This window comes from Ictalurus furcatus, chromosome 14, assembly GCF_023375685.1.
Source record: "Ictalurus furcatus strain D&B chromosome 14, Billie_1.0, whole genome shotgun sequence".
NCBI classification, from domain to species: Eukaryota; Metazoa; Chordata; class Actinopteri; order Siluriformes; family Ictaluridae; genus Ictalurus; species Ictalurus furcatus.
Window position 1 is genome coordinate 27753494 of NC_071268.1, and position 20000 is coordinate 27773493.

The 20000-nt window shown below is 42.7% G+C and overlaps 1 protein-coding gene and 1 long non-coding RNA gene across 6 annotated transcripts in view; one reads left to right on the forward strand and one right to left on the reverse strand.

Annotated features, from left to right (window-relative positions):
- trappc9 (trafficking protein particle complex subunit 9) overlaps positions 1–20000 on the forward strand; it is a 247495-nt gene that overhangs the window by 77464 nt on the left and 150031 nt on the right. For all 3 annotated transcript variants that reach the window (XM_053641882.1, XM_053641883.1, XM_053641884.1), the window contains 3 exons: positions 2452–2578; positions 3023–3155; positions 5619–5770. In XM_053641882.1, the coding sequence (XP_053497857.1) occupies positions 2452–2578; positions 3023–3155; positions 5619–5770 (412 nt within the window). The remainder of the gene's footprint in view (positions 1–2451; positions 2579–3022; positions 3156–5618; positions 5771–20000) is intronic.
- Positions 19505–20000, reverse strand: part of LOC128618334 (uncharacterized) — a 4894-nt gene continuing 4398 nt past the window's right edge. For 2 of the 3 annotated variants that reach the window (XR_008387699.1, XR_008387697.1), the window contains one exon: positions 19505–20000. This exon is cut by the window's right edge. This is a non-coding gene — a long non-coding RNA (uncharacterized LOC128618334). The other variant, XR_008387698.1, reaches the window with a different exon arrangement.

The following is a 20000-nucleotide window of genomic DNA, read 5'->3' on the forward strand; positions in this document are numbered from 1 at the left end:
GTGTGGAAGGCGAGATGGATTCAGTGAAGTATCAGGAAATCCTAGGAGAAAACATCACGCCGTCTGTGAGGAAGCTGAAGCTTGGGCGTCATCGGACCTTCCAACAGGACAACGATCTCAAGCGAACCTCAGATTCCACCAAGGCTGGGTTGCAGAAGAAGTTCCATCCTATAGGACCATCACAGTCACCTGACTTGAACCCCATAGAAAATCTCTGGTGGGATGTGAAGAAGGCGGCTGCAGCACAAACCCAAGAATATTACTGAACTGGAGGCCGTTGCTCATGAGGAACGGGAGAAGGTTCCTCAGGAACGCTGCAGAAGTTCTGCATCTCATTTACAGCAGGTCAGAACAGTAAAAGGAGCTCTACTGAGTACTAGAGATGATCGCCATGAAGGGGGTGAATCATTTTGAGACTGGAGAAATCATTATAAGTTGCATTTTCACTTGAATTTGTGGAAACCGTTTGAACCATTCGCTGTGTTGAACTATTTCAATCGCTTTTGTCTGATGTGTTCATCGCAAACAGCTGAAAGTCTGTACATTTAGACAGTAAACCTGATTTGCACTGGGGGTGAATAATTTTGATTGCACCTGTATCCCTCCATCCTCTATCCATCAGTCCACTCTCCCTCCATCCTCTATCCATCAGTCCACTCTCCCTCCATCCTCTATCCATCAGTCCACTCTCCCTCCATCCTCTATCCATCAGTCCACTCTCCCTCCATCCTCTATCCATCAGTCCACTCTCCCTCCATCCTCTATCCATCAGTCCACTCTCCCTCCATCCTCTATCCATCAGTCCACTCTCCCTCTATCTGCTATCCCTCCCTCCGGCCTCTATCCCTCCATCAACTATCCCTCCATCTGCTCTCCCTCCATCCTCTATCCCTCCTTCCTCTCTCCCTCCATCCTCTATCCCTCCATCTGCTCTCCCTCCATCCTCTATCCCTCCATCTGCTCTCCCTCCATCCTCTATCCCTCCATCAACTACCCCTCCTTCCACTCTCCCTCCATCCTCTATCCCTCCATCTGCTCTCCCTCCATCCTCTATCCATCAGTCCACTCTCCCTCGATCTGCTATCCCTCCCTCCACTCTCCCTCCATCCTCTATCCCTCCATCAACTACCCCTCCTTCCACTCTCCCATCAACTACCCCTCCTTCCTCTCTCCCTCCTTCCTCTCGCCCTCCATCAACTACCCCTCCTTCCTCTCTCCCTCCTTCCTCTCTCCCTTCATCAACTACCTCTCCTTCCTCTCTTCCTCCATCTGCTCTCCCTCCATCAACTACCCCTCCTTCCTCTATCCCTCCATCTGCTCTCCTTCCATCCTCTTTCTATCAGTCCACTCTCCCTCCATCCTCTATCCCTCCCTCCACTCTCCTTCCATTCGCTATCCCTCCATCAACTACCCCTCCTTCCCCTCTCCCTCCATCAACTATCCCTCCATCAACTACCCCTCCATCCTCTATCCCTCCATCTGCTCTCCCTCCATCCTCTATCCCTCCATCAACTACCCCTCCTTCCTCTCTCCCTCCATCAACTATCCCTCCATCAACTACCCCTCCATCCTCTATCCCTCCATCTGCTCTCCCTCCATCCTCTATCCCTCCATCAACTACCCCTCCTTCCTCTCTCCCTTGATCATCTATCCCTTTATCTGCTCTCCATCCATCCTCTATCCCTCCATCAACTACCTCTCCTTCCTCTCTCCCTCCATGCTCTATCCTTCCATCAACTACCCCTCCTTCCTCTCTCCCTCCATCCTCTACCCCTCCTTCCTCTCTCCCTCCATCCTCTATCCCTCTGTCTGCTCTTGGTCCATCCACTCTCCCTCCTCTCCTCCTCCACTTCACTCGTTCTCTTTAGTCCATGAACGACGGCTTCCGTGCTGAGAACACCAGCAATTTTTCTGGGGAAATGGAGTGTGCGTGTTGCGAGTGATTTCATCTCGCACTGATCATGGAGTGATTGCAATGATGGATTATCTGAGCAAAGAGGAGGAAGAAGAAGAAAAAGAGGGAGGAGGAGAAAAAAAATTTATTCTCTTGTTTTCTCCCCATTATTTCTCATACATTATAAAAATCTCTCCCATATGCATTTCTCTATTATATAATCTGTCTTTTTCTTTTTCTCCCTTTCTTTCTTCTTTTATTTACTCGTTCTTTCTTTCCATTTGTCTGTTTTCTTATTTTAGATTATTTGTGTGTGTGTGTGTGTGTGTGTGTGTAGCTAGGTAGCTTTAGAAGCTATATACAGTATAGAGACAGGCCACGCCCACACACGACCTGACACAAGCATCACATCAGTAGTGTGTTAGCAGGTCAGAGCTGTTCTGCTGCAGGTAGTGTGTGTATCGCTGTACGGTTAAAACCGTGTGGAAATGATTTATATAATAATAATAATAATAATAAGTTTGTGATGTTTGTTTGCGTTTCTCGGTGTGTTTCAGGGTCTGCTGACGTCCGGCGTGGACTTCGAGTCTCTGCCCGCTGCTCTCTCTCTCCCCGCCGAGTCCGGGCTCTACCCCGTCACTCTGGTGGGAGTCCCGCGCACCGCCGGCACCATCACCGTCAGCGGTCAGTCGAATGACACGCACTCTCACACGCACTCTCACACACTCACACACGCTCTCACACACTCACACACGCTCTCACACACTCACACACGCACGCTCACACTCACACACTCTCACACACTCATGCACACACACACACACTCACACACACACACACAAACATTCACACACAGACACACGCATACACACACACACACACACATGCATACACACTCTCACACACACAGACACACACACTCCCAGCTTCAGCTGACTGTGTGAGCTCCATCACTTGTTCAGGACCAGCCCTGTCCTTAACATCCTGTACACTTGCTGGAAAATACTCTGCTCTAGTGTGTGGAGCTGCATATTGGCATTTTTTTGATTTCCTATTCCTAGAGTTTTCTGTGTGTGTGTGTGTGTGTGTGTGTGTGTGTGTGTGTGTGTGTGTGTGTGTGTTGTGCAGGTTACCACACGTCAGTGTTTGGTGTGAGCAGTGACTGCCTGCTGGATACTTTGGTTGGTGTGAAGTCCAGCGGCTGTGTGGTGGAGGTGGTGCCGTCACTGCCTCGCCTCCAACTCACCACCTCCCTACCACGGTACGTCTCACCTCCTCTCCTCCTGTCTCACTTCCTCTCCTCTTGTCTCACCTCCTCTACTCCTGTCTCACTTCCTCTCCTCCTGTCTCACCTTGTTCTAGTCTCACCTCCTCTACTCCTGTCTCACCTTGTTCTGGTCTCACCTCCTGTCCTCCTGTCTCACCTTGTTCTAGTCTCACCTCCTCTCCTCATGTCTCACCTTGTTCTAGTCTCACCCCCTCTCCTCCTGTCTCACCTTGTTCTAGTCTCTCCTCCTGTCTCACCTTGTTCTAGTCTCTCCTCCTGTCTCACTTTGTTCTAGTCTCTCCTCCTGTCTCACCTTGTTCTAGTCTCACCTCCTCTCCTCCTGTCTCACCTTGTTCTAGTCTCTCCTCCTGTCTCACCTTGTTCTAGTCTCACCTCCTCTCCTCCTGTCTCACATTGTACTTGTCTTACCTCCTCTCCTCCTGTCTCACCTTGTTCTAGTCTCTCCTCCTGTCTCACCTTGTTCTTGTCTCACCTCCTCTCCTCCTGTCTCACCTTGTTGTAGTCTCACCTTGTTCTAGTCTCACCTCCTCTTCTCCTGTCTCACATTGTTCTCGTCTCACCTCCTCTCCTCCTGTCTCACCTTGTTCCAGTCTCTCCTCCTCTTCTCCTGTCTCACCTTGTTCTAGTCTCTCCTCCTCTCCTCCTGTCTCACCTTGTTCTAGTCTCTCCTCCTGTCTCACCTTGTTCTTGTCTCACCTCCTCTCCTCCTGTCTCACCTTGTTCTAGTCTCACCTTGTTCTAGTCTCACCTCCTCTTCTCCTGTCTCACATTGTTCTCGTCTCACCTCCTCTCCTCCTGTCTCACCTTGTTCCAGTCTCTCCTCCTCTCCTCCTGTCTCACCTTGTTCTAGTCTCTCCTCCTGTCTCACCTCCTCTTCTCTTCTTACTTTATTTGATCTTATCTTCTTTTTATCCTGTCACATTATTTTTTTTGCCTCATCACTTCTCCACCACGTCTTTCCTCTCCTCTCCTCCGTGTAGAATATAAGAAGCAGCTGTTTGTTATTTTGTGTGTTCTCTTGAATCTTATGACCAATAAATTAGAACAATGAGATCTTTCATTTCTGCTGTAGGACGATTTCTGACTAAAATGAAACTCCAGAAAGAGTGTCCTCATCCTCACTACTGCAAACCTCTTCATGTACACAGAGAGACCCTTTAATGGATTTCTTCCTCTACTTACAGTGCGCGTGTGTGTGTGTGTGTGTGTGTGTGTGAGGACACACACTCCACAGCTCCACACTCTCTGCATTTTTACGAGGGTGAATAATTAAAGCCCTACATCTCCTCCTGAAACTTGTAACACACAGGACAGGAAGTTGTTCAGTTTGATGCCGATGATGAGCTTCTGCATGTTGTCCTAAAAACGAGTGCCCTGTGTTCTGATTGGCTGCGGTGACTTTAGGGGAGGGAACTGGGGTCCGACGCTCAGTGCCCATTCATTTCAGGGTTTATTGAATATTAATGTTAGATTAGATTAATATTCATTTGAGTGGCATTAATTCTTTATTAACGCTTCACGTCTGAGTTAAAGGGACATCAGGGAATGACAGAGCCGTGTGCGCGCGCGCGTGTGTGTGTGTGTGTGTGTGTGTGTGTGTGTGTGTGTGTGTGTGTTTTTCCTCCTGATTCCTCATTCAGCTAAAAACAGAAAGAAAAAAAAATCATTCAACATTCTTTCACATATCTGTGGACTCGGGAGCAGTTTTATAGATTTATTTATTTTTGTACGTTTCTAATATTTATTAATGCATCTTTCTAATTAAACTCTGTACATGTATTTTTTCCCCTGTATTTTATGTAAATTTTTTCATTTAACATAAAAATTTCCAAGATTTATTTGTGTATTCTTTACTATTTATTTTTTAATATATTCATTTATTACTTTATTGCACATTTCAAAGACTTCTTTATATATCTATATCTATATATATATATATATATATATATATATATATATATATATATATATATATATATAATTTATTTTTTACTCATATAATTTATAATAATTGAGTTATATAATTTATAATAATTGACTTATATAATTTATTTCTACACGTTTGTAAATTCTCAAGTGCGCCTACATTTCTCACTACGTTTGTGAATATCATTACTCAAGCTCAAAATCTTTTTTTTTTTTTTTTTCCTTCTAATTCTTTTCTTTTTAAGAAAACATTATTTTATCTATAAATGTTTTTACAGATTAAAATCATTAGTAAGTGTAAAATGATCTTAATTAAGCTGGAAATTTAGTCTGCCAACAGTCATAATCAGGTTGCATTTGTTTTACTTTATACAGTATGTGAACCACACACACACACACACACACACACACACACACACACACACACGAGTGATATAACAACTGCAATAACAACTGCGATTAATTTTAACCATCTGCTGTGTGTGTGTGTGTGTGTGTGTGTGTGTGTAGGTCTGTTTGTGTAGGTGCTGAGGATCTGTCCAGCAGTGTGTGTCTGCAGCTGTTTAATGGAGAAACTCAGCAGCTCACCATCACACTTGAGAACATCGGTTCTGAGACTTTAAACACACTGGAGCTGTCGTCTAGGACACTCACTACTAAAGGTACACACACACACACACACACACACACACACACACGTCTGTCCTCCTGTACCTGCGAGTGTGTTTTGTAATCTCAGACCGAATAATTCTTATTAAAGCTATTAGAGTCAGAGATCTCACCAGGCTCACTTCAACTACACACACCATACACACACCATACACACGCTGTCCACACACACGCACACACACCTTGGTCTTTGAAGTTGCCTTGGAAACCAGACTAAGTGGAACTGAGGTGACTGATTGCTTTGACTGGGGTCACTATTCTGTTTCTGTCTCTGTGTGTGTGTGTGTGTGTGTGTGTGTGTGCTTTGATCTGAGGATCAGCAGCTGGCTCGTACCTGTTAGACTTGTTAATGAGTTGATCTTCTTCTAATAAATCACAGCCTACAGAGCGTGGAGATGGAGAGAGTGTCTTTAGAATTATATATATATATATATATGTGTGTATATATATAAAAAGTATTCTATTTTTGATTTTAAATAAAGCGTTAAAGATTTGCTCTCAGAATAATTATCTCATTAGTAACATGAAGGAAGATGTCTGATGGTTACAGTGTTAGCCTGGCGCTAACACTGTCACCATGGCAACCCGCAATAAAATAAAGACAGGCCAGTTCCACCAGTGGCCACTCGCTCTCAGTGGTGATGTAATAAAACTGCTCGGATATTTTATCGTATCATTAGTGAGCTTTATTTCATCGCTTACGTCAGAGCTATTCAGACTTTTCTCCATGAGGTCCTCTTCCCAGATTCTTTGAGAAGCTGTGCCCAAAACAAACTCCGTCATCAAACTACTCAAATCACTGCAGCGTGTATGTATAACACAACAGGTCCTCATCTGCCTCAGGCTTTTATCACCTGTTCACTGTAAAGTTACATAAAGTGGTGTAAAGTGATGTGAAGTAACATGGAGTAAAGTCATGTGAAGTGAATACAGAAACTTAAAGTAATATAAAGTGAAGTAAAGTGCAGTAACCGTTTTAGTAAGTATAGTAGCAGGTTCAGTGTAACAGACTGTTGTCAGAATGGGAGTTTGATGTAGTAACACAGACTGGTGGCGTGATACGCACAGTGAAATGCCCCAGTGTTGAGACACTAAATATCAGCACTTTTTTTTTAACACCGCTTGTCCAATCAGATTAGAGGACTCGGAAATAAACGTCATATAAGGTGAAGTAAAGTGATCTAAAGTTAAGAAACGTAATTGTAAAGTAATGTAATGTGACGTAAAGTAACAATGTAAAGTAAGGTAACGTCTTGTAATGTAAAGTAAAGTAGCGTCATTTAAAGTAACATCATGTAAAGTAGTGTCATGTAACGTCATGTAAAGTAGCTCATATAAAGTAGCATCATGTAAAGTAGTGTCATGTAAAGTAGCATCATGTAAAGTAGTGTCATGTAAAGTAGCGTCAAGTAAAGTAGTGTCATGTAAAGTAGCGTCAAGTAAAGTAGTGTCATGTAAAGTAGCGTCAAGTAAAGTAGTGTCATGTAAAGTAAAGTAGCGTCAAGTAAAGTAGTGTCATGTAAAGTAAAGTAGTGTCATGTAAAGTAGCGTCAAGTAAAGTAGTGTCATGTAAAGTAAAGTAGTGTCATGTAAAGTAGCGTCAAGTAAAGTAGTGTCATGTAAAGTAAAGTAGTGTCATGTAAAGTAGCATCATGTAAAGTACAGTAGCATCAAGTAAAGTAGTGTCATGTAAAGTAAAGTAGTGTCGTGTAAAGTAAAGTAGTGTCATGTAAAGTAGCATCAAGTAAAGTACTGTAAAGGAGTGTCATGTAAAGTAAAGTAGTGTCATGTAAAGTAAAGTAAAGTAGTGTTATGTAAAGTAAAGTAGTGTCATGTAAAGTAGCATCAAGTAAAGTACTGTAAAGGAGTGTCATGTAAAGTAAAGTAGTGTCATGTAAAGTAAAGGAGTGTCATGTAAAGTAAAGTAGCGTCATGTAAAGTAATGTCATATGAAGTAATGTAAAGTAACGTAATTTAAAGTCATATAAAGTAATGTCATGTAACGGAATGTAAAGTCATTTAAAGTAATGTAAAGTAACGATCTGATTTAAAAAAAATACAATATTAACAAAAACAGACTTATAACAATGTGGTCAGTCGGCTGTTGTACATATTGGGTAGCATCGCATTATCATCACCAATGGTAGATAAAATGGAGGATAGCGACAGATTGGGTGCTTTGATGTGGATTACTTCACCTTGTACTGTGGCTTCTTTCCATCCGGATGTGGCTCCATTTGGATTTAACCACTGGATAATAGCGGTGCGTCCTGCGGGATTGTGTCAGTGTGACGACCGGCGGCGGCAGCACGTGCAGCGCTGGATGAGGGAGGGGGAGTTTGTTTCATCGGCTGCATGCAGACAAAGACAGAGAACTGCTCCAGTTTAGAAAGTTTTATTGATTCTTCTGCTGCTTCTATCAGGTAACATTCACGCTAACCCAGACCCTGAACCGGCACAACTTGAAACTCCAGATGACCTTAAATACAGCGGTGGATTACGTCTTATTCGTCTGAGTGTACACAGTCTAATTGACAAAATGTATACAGTTCGTGTCTGGGCAAATTCGACATCCTGTGACATTATGGTCCCGTCAGAAACGTGGCTAAAATCGTCAGTTACGGACAATACGATTCACGTTGATGGATACAATGTGTATAGAACAGATCGCACTAATAAAGGAGGGGGAGTTGCGCTTTATGTCAAAGCGGCGTTGAACTGTACTGTTATTGAGTCGATCAGTGAACCAGTGTTTTGAACGGTCTGTAATTCAGTTAGATCTTCCAACCTTGTTGGTTTTACAGTAATAGGATGCTATCGTCCGCCGTCGGCATCTCATGAAGCTTTCACCCTGCTGCTGGACTGCCTGAAAGTGTTTTCAGACTATGACTTTGTTTTCCTGGGAGACTTAAACTGGGACCAGCTTTCGAAATCCTCAGATTTACTTAAGGACATCTGCAACGCATTAAATTTGTCTCAGCTGAACTTAAAACATGTGGACAAGTCTACATTGCTCGATGTTATACCTAAGAAATTCTCCACAGAAGTATTCTTCAGTTGGAATATTCAGTAACGATGTTCGTGATCATTGCACTTGTCGCTTATGTTAAAAATGTAAAACTTCCTAAATGTAAGCCGAAATTTATATTTAGACGAAATTTATAAACATTTTATTGAGCAAGCCTTTTTACCTGACCTGTATAATAATAGCGAAGTGTTCCATGCCATGTGAAATGCCAGATGTTGATCTGGCGTGGAATTATTTTTAAAACTACATTTTTTAGCCTTGATTTAATAAGCACGTACCTCTAAGAAGATTTAGAGTCCACGGTTTAATAAATCTGTCTGTTCTTCCATCAGAGAAAGAAATAACGCATGGGCCAAGGCTAAAAGAGGTAATATAATGCTAGTGACTGGGAACAGTAAAGGGCGTTAAGAAATAAATGTACTAAAATGATCAAAAATACAAAAAAAAAAAAAAAGCCCAAAAAAACCAAAGTGAATATTATCTTGACTTAATAAATAAAAATCTTCCTGATCCTAGTAAATTTTGGAAGCTGGTTAAATCATCAGTTAGGTCAATGCCACCTCCAGCTGCTCCTGATTTATTAAAGGTAAACGATGAAGAAATGAAGGGTAAACAAAATATTGCGGATGCTTTTAATAAGCATTTTATTGATGTAAGTGGAATTACTTCTTCAGGTCTTCCCGTAGACGCTAAAGATAGTATGGCCATCCCTTCAAGTTGTAAAAGAAATCATTTTAATTTTCTTCCCATTTCCGCATCACAGCTTCGTAAAGCTCTGTTAAGCCTTGATAGTAAAAAGTCTTCTGGCCCTGATCAAATAGAGCTTTTTTATTAAAAAAAAATTCAATTATCTTTTTAAAATATCTGTGGATCTGATGGTGAAAAAAACATGGCCTCTATTTTTCTCTATCTGAGTCTAAGTAGTGGTTTGATTCCCAGCTCCTGGAACTCAGCAGTTGCTCGTCCATTATTGAAAGGTGGAGATTCCACTCTACTGGATAATTATCGCCCTGTTATCCGCCCGATTGTCTGCTCCAGCTAAAGTGTTTGAATCCCTGGTTAATGAGCAGTTAGAGCACTATTTGTCGATTAATAATATCTTAAGTCAAACTCAATCAGGTTTTAGACAAGGACATGATACTATAACTGCCGCGATGTCAGTCACCAATGACATTATTACTGCACTGGATGATAAAAAAGAAAAATCATGTGTTTCACTTTATATTGATTTATCAATGATCCATGGTCTTCTTTTACCAAGGCTCAAATGTATAGGTTTTAGTAACACCACCCTGACGTGATTTTTAAACTGTTTGACTGGAAGAACTCAGTGTGTCTCAGTAGATCCTTACTGTATAATTCTACTCCTGTGATAGTAAAGGCAGGTGTACCTCAAGGATGTATTTCGGGACCTACTCTAATTTTTATTTATATGAATGAACTTGGTGTAGGACCGGAGCCAGCAAATCCATTGCCACTTTTATGGAGATGATACTGTCATCTATACTATGTCTCGATCTGTAAAAGTGGCAATGGACTCCTTACAGACTGCTTTTAATTTATTTCAGACTTCTCTTGTTAACCTAAAATTAGTGCTAAATACCAAAAAGGCTAAATATATGATTAACACTTGATGATTTTATGATTAAAACTTTTGATGGCACTCCTCTTGAGAGGGTCGGTATGCGTATTGATAGCCTTTTGAAGAAAAAAAAAAACTCAGACCAAGGCTAGGTTTTATTTTCGTTTTTGCTTTACCGCTCGAAGAGAAACAGTACAAAGTACCTTTTTTCCAGCATTGGGCAAAACTGCATGTAGTCTATCATGCCGCTTTACGATTTGTAACTGGTGCACGCGTCCGTACCCGTCGTCGTAATTTATACGAAACGACGCAATGGACTTCACTCTGCTTAAGGAGGAGAAACCATATGCTAATTTTCATTTTAAAAGCTTTACTGGGTAAGTTACCACAGAATATATCTAATTTGTTGACATGTTGTGCTAGTGTATATAATACCAGACCAACAGCAACTTTTCTTTTTATTTAACGCGCCAACTTTCCACACAGAGTTCCACACATGGGTCTGTGCCGTCTCTCGATCTGTTCAAAAACATTTTAAAGTCCGTTTTTATAGAACAATGTCAACATTTTAATAGCTGCTCATGATTTGCATTGTTTAGTAGATTTGGAGTTTAACGTAATGTAATGTAAAGTACATAATATAAGGTCGTGTAAAGTTATGTAAAATAAAATAATGTAAAGTCATGTAATTTAAGGTAATGCAACGTAACGTGGAGTACTGTGAGGTATATCATGTAAAGTAACATCATGTAAAGTACGTAATATAAAGTCATGTAACGTTATGTAAAGTAAAATAATGTAAAGTCATGTAATTTAAGGTAATGTCAAGTGAAGTACTGTAAGGTAAATCTTGTAAAGTTATGTAAAATAAAATATTGTAATGAAATTTAAAGTAAAGTACTTTAAGGTATATCATGTAAAGTAACATAATGTAAAGTACGTAATATAAAGTCATGTAAAGTTAAGTAAAGTAAAATAATGTAAAGTCATGTAATTTAAGGTAAAGTGAAGTACTGTAAGGTATATCATGTAAAGTAACATCATGTAAATTATGTAATATAAAGTCATGTAAAGTTATGTAAAATGAAATATCGTAAAGTAATGTAATTTAAAGTGATGTAAAGTGAAGTACTGGAAGGTCTATCATGTAAAGTGACGTAATGTCAAGTGAAGTACTGTAAGGTAAATCTTGTAAAGTAAAGTTATGTAAAATAAAATATTGTAATGAAATTTAAAGTAATGTAAAGTACTTTAAGGTACATCATGTAAAGTAACATAATGTAAAGTACGTAATATAAAGTCACGTAAAGTTATGTAAAGTAAAATAATGTAAAGTCATGTAATTTAAGGTAATGTAAAGTGAAGTACTGTAAGGTATATCATGTAAAGTAACATCATGTAAATAATGTAATGTAAAGTTATGTAAAATGAAATATCGTAAAGTAATGTAATTTAAAGTGATGTAATGTAAAGTGAAGTACTGGAAGGTCTATCATGTAAAGTGACGTAATGTCAAGTGAAGTACTGTAAGGTAAATCTTGTAAAGTAAAGTTATGTAAAGTAAAATAAAATATTGTAATGAAATTTAAAGTAATGTAAAGTACTTTAAGGTATATCATGTAAAGTAACATAATGTAAAGTACGTAATATAAAGTCGTGTAAAGTTATGTAAAGTAAAATGACAATGTGAAGTCATGTAATTTAAGGTGGTGTAAAGTAACGTAAGGTAAATGTAAATGTAAAGTAACAAAGCAAAGTAGCATGAAGCAACATAAAGTAAAATATTGAAACATTAATCAAATTAAATGAAATAAAAAAATAAACCCAGACGATGATGAGATTTATAATAAATGAGGATGTGCCAACCCTGCAGAAGAACAGTGTGTGGCTCCACCCCCTGAGCGAACGCAGTAAAGAACATAACATTGTACGTTTTCACTCTAAATCAGTCTGCTCTGATGTTCTCTCACATTAGCTTGTGTATGTGTTGTCTATCATTACTCAAAGAAGGATTAGCCAAACTAGCTAGCTAGCCAGTTTTATTTGCTGCTATGAACTAGCCATGTTAGTTCGCCCCAGCAGGTTTGTACTCTTCTGTGGGGTTAATAAAATGTCACTGCTGTAGCGACTGGATTAACTGGAGTGTATGAGAGACTACTGGACACAGTGTACTCTTTCTAAAGTGTATACACGTGTGTGCGCGCGCACACACACACACACACACACACACACACACACACACACACACACACAGTACACAGTAGAGTTGGACTATAAATGTCATGTCACATTTCTCCCTGACCTGTTGGCACTGCTAATGAAAAAGAAACAGCGAGATGGAGGGAAAAAAATATCTCCGAGTCTTGTTCTTCTCACACAGGAAAATGTCAAACACACTGATATGTGCACACACACTTCTGAGATACACACACACACACACACACACACACAAAAACACACACGGATATCACCTGTATTGTTACAGCTGACACTTGTGCTTGATCGGTTGGTCTTTTTATTTTATCTGTCTGTCTTCCTTATCTCCCTGTCTCCCTTTCTGTCTCTCTCTCTCTTTCTCTCTCTTTTTATCTGTCTCCCTTTCTATTCCTCTCTCTATCTATTTACAGCGCCCTCCACTAATATTGGCACCCTTTTGGTAAATCTGAGTAAAGAACGCTGTGAAAAAATTCGTCTTTATTGTTGAACTTTTTGATCTTTTGTTCAAAAACTTCACAAAAATACTCTGCTCTCATGGATATCAAACAATTACAAACACAACACAGGTTTGTAAAAAAACAAACAAACGTATCTTTGTTAAATATAGTTGTGCAACAATTATTGGCACCCCTATGAATTCATATGAGAAAAATATATTTGAAGTATATTCCCATTGATATTTTACTTTTTTTTTTAGTACACTGGGTGACTAGGAAGAGGAAATTGTTTAAGCATGACTTCCTGTTTCACAGGGGTATAAATATGAGGTAACACACAGGCCAAATTCCCTTAGTCATTCATAACAATGGGTAAGAGTGAGGAATATAGCTGTGATGTGCAGCAAAAGGTTGTTGAGCTTCACACAATGGGGCGTGTCTATAAGAAAATAGCACAAGCATTGAAAATGCCCATTTCCACCATCAGGCAATAATTAAGACGTTCCAGTCCACTGGAAATGTTATGAATCCACCTGGAATTGGACGCGTGTCTATATCGTCTCAACACACTGTGAAGAGGACGGTTCGAGTGGATAAAACATCTCCAAGGATCACAGCTGGAGAACTGCAGAAGTTAGTTGTGTCTTGGAGTCAGAAAGTCTCCAAAACTACAATCTGAAGTCACCTCCATCACCACAAGCTGTTTGGAAGAGTTTCAGGAAAAAAGCCTCTACTCTCATCCAAAAACAAACTCGAGCGTATTCAGTGTGCCGACACTACTGGAACTTCAAATGGGATCGGGTTCTATGGGCAGATGAAACCAGAATAGAGCTTTTTGGTAATAAACACCAGAGGAGGTTTTGGAGCACACAGAGAGGTAGCCGTATGAAAAGTCCCTCATGGCCACGGTTAAATATGGAGGTGGATCTTTAATGTTTTGGGGCTGTTTTTCTGCCAGAGGACCTGGACATTTTGTTAGGATACTAATAAAGGATATTAAATGAATACCTGACTGCTTCAAAATCAAGGTCCTGCCATGACCCTCCCAGTCCCCTGACCTGAACCCCATAGAAAACCTGTGGGGTGAACTGAAGAGGAGAGTCCACCAGCGTGGACCTCGAGATGTGAAGGGTCTGGAGAGATTCTGTATGGAGGAACGCTCTCAGATCCCTCGCCATGTATTCTCCATCCTCATCAGGCGTTATAGGAGAAGACTCCGAGCTGTTGTCTTGGCAAAGGGAGCTAGCACAAAGTATTGACTAAAAGGGTGCCAATAATTGTTGCACACCTATATTTAACAAACATATATTTTTGGATAAACCTGTGTTGTGTTTGAAATTGTTTGATATCCATGAGTGCGGAGTATTTTATCGATTTTCTTAAACAAAAGATCAAAAGGTTAAACAATAAAGACAATTTTTCACTGCCTTCTTTGCTCAGAATTATCGAGGGTGCCAATATTAGTGGAGGACACTGTGTATCTGTCTCTCTGTCCCTCTGTTTGATTGTATCTATCTATCTATCTATTAATATCTGTGTCTTTTTATCTATCTGTCTTTGTCTGTCTCCCCTTGTCTCCCTGTCTCAGTCAGTCTTTGTCTTATTGTCTCTCTGTCAGTGTGTCTATCTGCCTCTCTGTGTCTGTCTCTCAGTTTCTCATTTGCCTTTGTGTCTCTGTCCATCCATCCATCTACCAAGCTGTCTGTCTACCTGTCTATCTACCCCGCTGTCTGTGTCTGTCTGTTTGTCTACCAGTTTGTATGTCTGTTTTTCTCGTCTCTCTGTCTCACTCTCTCTCTCTGTCTCTCTCACACACACACACACTCTCACTAGGCGGTGGTGTGTTTCCATGCTAGTCCCTGTATCTGTGTATCAGATGAAACTCGAGCCTGTCCTCCAGCGTGTCTGATTGCTGTGTTCTGTTTAATTTCACTCTTCCCTCAGAAGTACGCACTTTGCTGGAGTGTTTAAGTGCGCACTTTCCCCGCAGCGCCGGTCCGTTAACGGTGGTCGTGTACATGATCAGTTAGCGTGAGAGAGCAGTATAGTGAGCAGTACGGTCTCTGTGCTCGCCTCAGCTCTGCTCCCGCGGGAGATGATCAGTGACCCGTGCGGTGCTGCCATTACGCCGTTTCCTTTTCCTCGCCGCGTGTGGCGCGGCAGTGCGACTGCTCGGGTCTGCGTACGGTCAGGAGAACACTTAGCGCTCAGCAGGAAGTGCTGCGACGGTTTTGGATGCTGTGAAATGCTCATATTTATAAGTGAGAGTGCACACACACACACACACACACACACCCGTGTACACATGATGTCCCATCAGGGTTGATTTATTTTCTATAGAAGGAAGGCAGGAAGCAGCAGGAGCTGGTCGATCTGCGTGCACTACTCAGGCTGCTCCTTGTTTATGAACGTTAATACAGGCTTTTTGCTACGGTACACTCTTGTGTATTTCAGCCCGCTTTTCTTTTAATAATGTTTTCACTCCAAGTCACGGCTGGTGTCTGATGTCGGCTGTCTGTAACGCTGGATTCAGATCAGCTCCGGGGAATTTCTCACTGCCTTTTAAATAAATGTAACACGCTGATGTGTGTAAGTGTTAGAGGAGTGCGTATACGGTTCCGACACGACCATCAGAACTTTACCATGGTCAGACAGGCCACGCCCACAAGAGACCAGCTCCGAGTGGAGGGGAGAGAGGTGTGGGTGTGACGGCAGGGGGACTGAGCCGGTGGTTAGAATCGGGTTGTGTTGATTCTGTACAGTGTGTACGGGGCACCGGTTCCTCTCTCATGGCTCTGACTTGAACTGACTGTCTGCCCCGCCCCTTTGCCCCTGTGTGTGTCCCTCTGTCTGTCCATCCATCCATTTGTCCTTCTGTCTGTCTCTCTCTCCCCCTGTCTGTCCATCCATGTGTCCCTGTGTCTGTCTGCCATCCTGTCACTTTGTCCCTACATCCATTTATCCTTCTGTCTGTCTGTCTGTTCACCATGTGTCTGTCTGTCCATCTATCCATTTATCCTCCTGTCTGGCTCTCTGTCTGTCTGATTGTCCATGTGTCCCTGTGCCTGTCTGATGTCCTGTCTCTCTCTGTCCATCCATCTTTTTGTCCTTCTGTCTTTCTCTCTCCCTGTCTGACTGTTTGTCCCTGTGTCTGTCTGTCTCTCTCTGTCCATCCATCCATTTGTCCTTCTGTCTGTCTGTCTCTGTCTCTCTCTCTCTCTCTCTCTGTCTGTCTATCCATCCATCCATGTGTTCCTGTGTCTGTCGGCCTGTCTGTCTCTGTCCATCCATCCTTTTGACCTACTGTCTGTCTGTCTCTTTCCCTGTCTGTCTGTCCATCCATCCATGTGTCTGTCTTCCATCCTGTCACCCTCCATCCATTTGTCCTTCTGTCTGTCTGTCTGTTCATCCATGTGTCTGTCTGCCCGCTTGTCTCTCTGTCCAACCATCCATCTGTCCTTTGGCCCGTCTGTCTGCCTGTATCTATCTGTCTGTCCACCTGCCTGCATGTCTGTCTGTTTCTGAATGTTTGTCTGTTCATTTGTTTGTCCTTTTGTTCATCTGTCACTCCGTCTTTGTCTGTCTGCCCATCTTTCTGCTTGCCTGCCTGTCTGTCTGTGTCTCCCTGTTTGTCTATCTGCATTTTTCTGTCTGTCTGTCTGTCTGTCTGTCTAACCCTCCTGCACTCTTTATTTCTGACCCATGCTAGTGATGAACCTTGTTGCGAGTCTCGATGTAATGCGAGCCTGTAACCCGACGTCCTCCGTATCGTGAGAGTTTGCGGGTCGTCATCTCGGTGTCGCCGTGGTACTGAGCGATGTGCAGCTCGGTCCGGTTCCGCTCCAGCCCGTGGTCCCGCGGTGACGGCTGCACACGCCGTGGCACCGCTCCGTCTTTTAATAAAATAAACCGAGTGTGGCGATGACGAGCGACGCGTCTCTCTGTGTACTGCTTTATTTTCGTTTGCTCTGGTTTGCTGAGCCGCAGTCGGATTGTTTTTGTCGCGTCTCTGCGTGGTGTGCTCTCCTGTCTGCTTACAGCTTTGTTCTTTCTTTCTTTTCCTTCCTCCCCTTCTTCCTTCCAGCCTTTCAGAGCTAATCATCGAATGCGGTCGTATCTTCATTATGACATGACTTCGTGCCTCTTCCTTTCTTTCCCCGTTGGATAGGGTGTATCCTCAGGGCCGCGTTGGTGAGCCGTAAGCGTGGCAGACGAGTGCTCGGTCAGGTCTCTGTACACGGCACATCGAATTAACCAAACCATGGCGTTGTTTTACTCCTTGGATAAATCAAGATGATGAATTAAAAGGACGATGTCCTGTGCACGTGACCGCAGTTCGCTATGTCGTGGCAGTAAGCCGTTTGCGCAGTTAGTACCAGTATGTGCTGGATCAAGTGCTGTTTTAAACGCTGCTGGGTAATGAGTGCGGGAGCCATCTTGTTGAACCCGGTCATTAATGTAACGATTACAGCTAGGGCTTTTCACACAGCGTATATGTCTTCACACTGTACTGGACTCCTTTTAGACTCAGTTCAATGCTCATCTTATCTTTTTAATTTTTTTTTTTATTTCTCGCATGCTTTTTATGTCATATGCTATTACATTTGAGAGCTAAGAAACAACGAATTCCTTCTTGGGTGTATTTTCTACTTCAGTTTAGTTTCTGCTGGGAAAACTTCATCTCGGACTTAAGGTCCCCGTGGAGCGCCTTGAAACGCACCGCACTCTTCGGTGTAATTTCCACTGAAACAGGAAGTCAGGGCGGGATGTATCGAGTGCCTCCTCCTCCTCCTCCTTCTTTTTTTAAATAGCCAATAGCGTTTAGCTTGCCTCAGAGCCCGGGGCTAAGCCGTACTTGACACTCGGTACCGTGGACGCGAGGCCGAGCAATAACGGTGCGTTGGATTCACTCGTGAGGATGTCTCTCCACCTCCTTCACCTGTTCCAGAGGACCTCGCTGAATCTTCTAGAGATAAAGGAAATGAACCAGCGGTTGTCTCTGGAGTCCGGCTGTATCAGTTTGAGTCAAGAACAGAGGGTGACGGTTCGACCGAGGAGGCGGACGGTCATCACCGGGAGGTGGTTCATGCTTCTCGATGGAATCATTTCTGTCTCAAGCAGCAACGGCAGCTTCGGCAAGGTGATTTTTCTAACGTCGTGGGCGGGACGTTTCAGGTTCTACAGAAAGTCTGACGAGAACCCGAAGTGCAGAGCGATGTCATGGAAACCGTCGCTCCATATCGGCGGCGGAGACGGACCGTACATTTTAAATGTTGTACATCTTCTCAGTGCGAGCTTTTGTCGTCGTTTCGGCGCGCACTAGCTTATAGGGAACCTTAATGCTGATGTATTCATGCGAAAAGACACAACACTTCCATTTTGAATTTCATGGGGACTTTTTATAACGTGAACGTGGGGGAAGAAAATCCACTTAAGCACGTGTGTAACTCGACTCTGAATACAAGGAACGTTTCCCACGTACACGTTGACGCATCTTTCGGACCCCCATAGTTTCATATTGTACGTTTTCGAACAAATTAAAATTGTGCAAATTTTTGGTTAATTTGTGCTCTGTGTAATGAAGACATGCGCATAATAAACAGGCGGCTGTGGATCAGGTGGTAGAGCGGGTTGTACACTAATCGTAGGGTCGGCGGTTCGATTCCCGGCCCACGTGACTCCACGTGCCGAAGCGCCCCTGGGCAAGACACTGAACCCCGAGTTGCTCCCGATGGCAAGTTAGCGCCTTGCATGGCAGCTCTGCTACCACTGGTGTGTGTGAGTGTGTGTGTGTGTGTGTGTGTGTGAATGGGTGAATGAGACACCGTGTAAAGCGCTTTGGAACCGCTAAGGTTCAGTGCAGACCGTTTACCATAATTTACCTCCTATAGATTTATTCTAGTTTAGCGTAGCGACGTGCTAGAGACGTATCAGAATGGCGATTCGCACTCAAACGAGCCAAAACGTTAGCGAACATTAACCCGTGGCTTATTCTCCATTTTGTTCTATTCCAAGCCTAAATGACCTTCTGGGTCAGGTGTTTTTCTTGTCGAAACATTCGAAACCATGCGTGCTGTCTTTCAGCTCTTATGTAACGTGGACCTGCAGTGACCGTGAAGATGAAAGCAGCGTGTCTGGGCTGGAGAGGGCTTTGAACGCCTCTTCACCCCCTAGTGTGACCGCTAATTAGTCCATATTGCTGTTGCTACACGCTTCGTTTGGCTTCGTGGGTGCTGAAGCCTGGAACGAAAAAACAGAGCGGCAGATCGACGCCAAACGGCGATCCCTCACCAGGTGAGATTTACCCAGCCTCCATAATCAGCTAAGCTACAGGTTCTTCATCAGGCTAAGAAATACGATTCGTCAGCATCAATGAAGCTGAAGAGAACCCGATCGAATCGAGCGGCCTTGACGTTGGCTAGGGATTGTGGGTACTCGATCACTTGGCGTAGTTTAGCTGTGTTTTAGCATCTGTGCAGAATTGATCAAGAAGTCTTTTAGAAAGGAATTTCCACGTCAGGAGATTTATTTGAAACACGTGCTCTTGTTTCTTCTTGTGTTCCTGTCGGTTATCAACGTCAGACAAATACGACGACAGCAGCAGCAGCAAGGACTCGCTGTTTAGTGGCCTACTAAAGGAGAACTAAGTAGAACCCTCAGGTCGCCCGGAGATCTGGAAGGTTCTCTCAGATTTCCTGTTTTCATAGCTCTGGGTTGCAGTGCTGTGTTTTTAAGGTTGCTGAAGGATTTGGTACGAAGCCAGTGGAATATAGAGAGAGAACAGACGGAGCTCGCTCGCTCACACACACACACACACACACACACACACACACACACACACACACACACACACACACAGAGAGAGAGAGAGAGAGTTGTAATTGTATTAATTCTGTGTTAATTTAGCCAAATAATGCCACATCTACATTTCTTTCAGTACCTGAAAGGGAAAAATGTCT